Source organism: Plasmopara halstedii, assembly GCF_900000015.1.
Source record: "Plasmopara halstedii genome assembly, contig: Scaffold_444, whole genome shotgun sequence".
Taxonomy (NCBI): domain Eukaryota; phylum Oomycota; class Peronosporomycetes; order Peronosporales; family Peronosporaceae; genus Plasmopara; species Plasmopara halstedii.
In genome coordinates, this window is record NW_020187364.1 from 732,139 (window position 1) to 737,610 (window position 5,472).

Consider the following 5,472-nt stretch of genomic DNA (forward strand, 5'->3'; position numbering starts at 1 on the left):
AAAATATCGGCCCAATGCTATGATGTTTACTGCGGCCTTTTATTTGAAGAGGTCTTTTAATCATAGCGGTCTTTTATTTCTAGAACATTGTCGAAAACTCGATGTGGGCTTGTGATAGTAGAAGGTCTTCTATTCGTAAAAATCCGTTAAATTGCTTGCAGTGTCTGGTGGATTTGAATAAAATACCATCGATCCAAAATTTCATAGAAGTTTGAGGTTCCGCGGCTGGTTACGAATTGACGCATCCTCGTCCTTTACTTTCATGGAAGAAGCGTACTTCCCCACAAATGAGTGGAAACCCACCTTGCGGTTAGGTACCCCACATGGTTCGTAGCTGTAACAGCTACCCCTTAAAACGAGCTGAGATAAAATGCACTTTGACGTCTGCTTAAGCATTAGTCGCAGCCCTAGTCGAACGTCAACGACCTTAAAGCTGAATAGCTAAGCATTTAGACGTAAGACAACGCGATTTCTTCACTCAGGTCACGAAATGGGTAAGGTACTCTTCGGCAGTTTAACAACTTTAGATTCTGGGAGCGTATCCAAACACAGCTCCACTAAGTGCAAGCAGAATACCGTGAATTTATTTTTTAAACACTGAGCGACTTAGTAGCTCTCGTTCTACTGTCGATGTACCTAAAGGAATCTAAATGCAACGAGTTTTGAAAACTCCGCCCCAGAGCGGTGAGTAACTTCAGAAGGTTCGGGATAAACATCTCGACGTTGTAAATTTGGTAGAGCCGGTGTGCTTTTGATGTTTGTAAAAGACAATATCGGGTTTCTGAGCTAGATTCAGCTCATTATAAATACACAGGGCATTTTCTTGAGCTCCGCGGCATATTGTCTCATTATTTATTCGCAGTTGAAGGGAATGCGCGACGGAGTTTGTCTCTCATGCATGATGAGAGTGGGAGGTAACAAAATAAGCGCCTATACTTGATAATCGGCTCGGTATTATATCTCGAGATGTGTGCATACGTGTTGGGGTGAAGAATGCGGACGCTCTTTTTGAAGTTCAGCTTGGTTCTCACAGAGTAAAATCTAGGGCATCTGTCAAAAGATACAATTCGTTCTCGAAGACTCACCAAGCCATATAAGATGATATACGGGATAGGACCAGCAGCGGGCCTTCCGTAGCTCACTAGCTTAGAGGAAGCTACGATAAGGTCGGTGACCTTCGTTCTATACTTAGAACCAATACGTGTCTAGCGGATCGTAATCTACTAACTCCAAGAGTAATTACAACTTTAACCCAAAGCAAAAAAAAAAAATTCTTTTTAGAAGGTAAACTGTATTTCTCGGGGTTTTTTGCAGCAAAGCCGCCGATATCTAGATCTATAGGTTTTCCTATTTAAATAGGAAAACCAAATTAAATGTATAGCTACTGGCTTTTCCAGCCACGTAGTTACTTGTTGTTTAAGTGTGCTCACACCATTGTGTAGTCACACCATCTTGTGTGACCCACCAGGGCACGTGAAAATCCGTAACAAGATCCGCTACTTGAAGATGCTAAAAGAGCACGCACCGTAGAGTGCAAGGAGTTACCTAAACTTGCACGCAAACTGACTTTTCTTTTTCGCAATGCACTTAAAAGTCGCATGAAGTGAGAACTCCAGTGTAGCCTTAATCTTGATGCTTAATGTGGCACGGGATACGTACTTGTAACGCGACACTTTCGTACCATTGTACGGTTTTGTTATTCTCACAATCGAAAAATTCCACTGATAATTTTGTCAAAAAATATATTAATTTTAATATATCAAAAAGTTGGAACTGATGAAGATGATGAGGCGTCAAGACAAAGAAGATATATGAAAATCCAGGAGAATGACCTTCAAATATTTAATGTTTTGAAGTATCAGAGCAACCTAGGAGATAAGTTCCTTGTTAGTCACTTAATTACACTTCCGTCAAAGGTGCAAGGCCTGATCGTTTGCTAGCGCGGACTGTTTGAGCTGGAGCTTCTTTTGGCACGATTTACGGCAACAGCGTTTCCCCTTAAAAATGGTTGGCATTGAATCCCAGACTTGAGAAAGCGACGCTTTCTGTATGAGGCTACCATATAGTCCCGGTTTGTTGACATTAACTCGGATGAATTTGGGGGAGTTGTGCAATTTTGTGCGACACCGTAATATCGAAAACCGATAGGGATTTGCTACGGCATTAAATCTGCAAAGCACGGATATTAATTTTGAACTACCAAGTTGTGCCGTAGCAAACGAGGTGTGTATCCCAATTTGGTCTAAGATCGAATTTCCAGAAATATCTTCATCATTAGAGCGACCGACTTGTCTGGTACGTTTGAGCAAATTAACAGTCATAATACTTTGTCACGGCACTTCTGGTCCACACAGAGTCCAAGGGATTGCAATGAAATGTATGTGGCATCACATAAGATGACTCGTGCCCATTACAACATCAAAGTTGATATGTGCAGAATTACCAAGTCTATACTTCGTAATAGAACAGATGATTGTTCCTCCGATCGATCAGGCATCATGCGCTAAGATCACAAAACATGGCCGATATTCACAATACATAAACTAACACACACATGTCAAAGGCAGAATGAGGACTTACAAAGTTGAAGTGGTTGAAAGATAAAGCATTATTGGACGCATTTCTTCTGCATAAACATGCAGCGGGGCTGCCGTAGCTCTTTGCTTAGGGAAAGCTAAGCTAAGGTCACCGACCTTCTTTCCAAGATCCAGCACAAGTCTAGCGGCTTCTTTGAAGTACTAAAGCCTTACCAAGTCAAACGAACACTTCTGTTTAAAATCGACAGTGTAGTAGCGACAGAGCCACCAATATTTATAACCCTAGGTTCTCCTATTTCATAGAGTAATATGCATTACTACTGGCAATCCTGCCACGTGGTGGCTTTTTGTTACAGTGTGGCCACTCGACTGTGTTATTACACTGTGTGGTACACACCTATGTACGGTCACACCATCTTGTGCGATCCGCCCTTTCATGTATGAGGATACAATAGTACTTGCCCCGTCACGATTTCTCCGGATCAACCCGAGGGTTCACACTTAATTATTCTTTTACAACACTGCGCCTGGCGCTCTACTTTCTCTAAGTTAGTTACCAAGCCTGATCTTCAAAACATAATTGCACCGGGAGCACGTTCTATATATATCATCAAATCAAATGGCTTAAGAGCCCCCACTCACGTCACGTTCGACGCGACCGACGTTATGAAAGAGATTTATGTCGAGAGTTCCGATCGGAACGATTGAAATAGCCTTTAAATCATCTCCATTCTCATCCGGCGATACATGACCTAGCCTTGATCATAGGAGAAGGTATTTACCGCGCTCAGCCTTTCCGCTGCACGAGGCTCGGACTTTCTGGCATGACTACGGTTTCAAACCGTCTGTTGCCACTCACCGCGATGGTGCGGAGCGATTACATGCCTGTGCGTGTAGGCCATCTGCCCCCCGATGAGAAAACGGCCAGACTTATATTTTTCAAGTCTCAGGTCGTCACTCTTGAGGACATCCGTCTATGCTATATTCAGCAGCAATTAATAAATCCCATCCATCCCTGAAGGATTTTTTTCGTGAAGTCGAAATTGGAGAAAGTGTCGCTGAGTGTCCGACTCAGCTCGCGCAATGGGTGAGAAAAACACGCCGTTTTGCTCGACTTAAGGATTAATAAGCCGGCTTCAGCGAGGCTAGTGTCCACTTAACGAGCCGTCTTATATTTGACTTTGTGATGTGCAGTAGATGCTTGTCTCCATGAGGTAGCTTTATCAGCTGCCGGTCATGGGTCTCAATCACCGCAAGGTCGGTCGCCTCTCACTAGTTGAACAAACGTTGAGACATATGACACCTTCTCTTTTCTAAGGGAATCGAAAGACCAGCTATATAAAATAATAATGACGTTTTTACGTCTGCAGTAGAGCTTTTCACATCTGACAGGCTCATAAGGTGTGATTGTAAAATGGTATAGTAAATCCACGAATAACAATGAGATGTTTGCATTAACTTTTAAGTATTAGAGAACAGCGTTACCTCTTCTTCGCTATGACAATGAACAGCCCGATGTGCCGCGGATGCAACGTAGTTTTATGAATCGCAGACAATGTATGTAGATTTATTCCATTAAACAAAACCTTTTGCCCCACAGCATAAATTCGTGTGTGTCCTGCTTCTGGTATTGAGGCGTTGCTTTTGTTTTTCTGACTTTTGGCCATAGAGTCATGAAACGTTTGGGTGAGTCTCCCTTTTTTCGAGGTGGCCTCATGCACCTCGCAGAGTACCCAGTACTAAAAGTTCTTATCGAGAGGGACCACTTCACAATGATAATAATGTGAGTCAATGAGATAATACTGTAATCATTTGAAAAGAAATTGCTGAACGAAGGTGCAACCACCGCTTTGATCAAGTGACATCCGACTGAAACTCCCTGCGTCCCAAAGCTTTTAGCAACGCAGCACATGTTGCATCTGACAATTTGATGCACGTATTGCAGCGGGTCTGTCGTAGCTTTGCGCTTAGAGAAAGCGTACTATAGATCACCGACCTTTCGTTCTTTACAAGAACCAATACGAGTGTAGCGGACCGCAATCCGCTTACTCCAAGAGTAACTATTGCCTTAACCCAAGGCTAATTAACTCTTCCGTTTAAATTCAAAACTGACTTTATATTTTTTCTCTCCGCAAAGCCGCCAAATTCCAAATTTATAGATTTTAATAAATATATATATTAAAATCTAGATACATGCATCACTACTGGCTACTCAGCCACGTGCCGTATTCTTATTTGGGTGCAGTCACACCATGCCACTCTCGTGTGACACAAACCCCTGTTAACAGGGTACGTGTAACCCCGTTGCACTCTCCCCCCTTTAAGATTGACTACATTTACAGTTTCAATCAATTATTGCCTCAAAGAGGCTTGCGTGTCCGCTAGACACTGCAGCTTGGTTCGTTGAAACAAAACGAATTCCGTGCTAAATGAGCCTTGTGGCAACGACACTGAAGTCACCAAGTTTCGCTGGTTCTGACATCGAACACGGGCAAAGCCCAATATCGTCTCTCGCACGCGGTGCAATGTCGGACAGTGCTTCACCGCATCGAAGGATGTACATCCTAGGCTCGATGAGCACGAGCGTCGCGCTCCGCGCACGCTATCAATGACGATTGACCTCGATGAGGATGTGGGAATGGTCGACTACGAGTGTGAAACTTCTGTTCCCGCGTTGATTGACGAGGAAGGCGAGCGCCAGCGGCGTGTGACGATCCCTGCTCGCGCCTTGCGGACCCCATGTCTGTTTCCTGACTTCTCGTCACATGAGGGACGTGGTGTAGTCACCAATGACCTCGACGGGGCAGAGAGGCGGCAGCTGAAAGCTGCCCGTAAGGCGACTCTGATGCGTGCCCCTTCACGTCCGGTCATTGACCTTCGTGTGGAATATGGCTTCCGCCCGGCGGATCCCGCTGTGGAAGCGAAGAACGCGGTA

The 5,472-nt window shown here is 44.1% G+C and overlaps 3 protein-coding genes across 3 annotated transcripts in view; 1 reads left to right on the forward strand and 2 right to left on the reverse strand.

The window, feature by feature from the left end:
- Positions 1 to 201: 201 nt before the first annotated feature.
- PHALS_10105 (uncharacterized protein) lies at positions 202 to 396 on the reverse strand (the record flags this gene model as incomplete). Its single annotated transcript, XM_024725473.1, has 2 exons — positions 202 to 334; positions 377 to 396. 2 exons carry the CDS (start codon positions 394 to 396, stop codon positions 202 to 204), a joined length of 153 nt encoding a protein of 50 aa, XP_024576246.1.
- Positions 397 to 1,998: 1,602 nt separating this feature from the next.
- Positions 1,999 to 2,321, reverse strand: PHALS_10106 (uncharacterized protein; the record flags this gene model as incomplete). Its single annotated transcript, XM_024725474.1, has 2 exons — positions 1,999 to 2,045; positions 2,201 to 2,321. 2 exons carry the CDS (start codon positions 2,319 to 2,321, stop codon positions 1,999 to 2,001), a joined length of 168 nt encoding a protein of 55 aa, XP_024576247.1.
- Positions 2,322 to 5,145: 2,824 nt separating this feature from the next.
- Positions 5,146 to 5,472, forward strand: part of PHALS_10107 (uncharacterized protein) — a gene marked incomplete at both ends in the record, with an annotated part of 1,507 nt that continues 1,180 nt past the window's right edge. The window contains one exon of the mRNA XM_024725475.1: positions 5,146 to 5,368. Coding sequence (XP_024576248.1) covers positions 5,146 to 5,368 — 223 coding nt within the window. The remainder of the gene's footprint in view (positions 5,369 to 5,472) is intronic.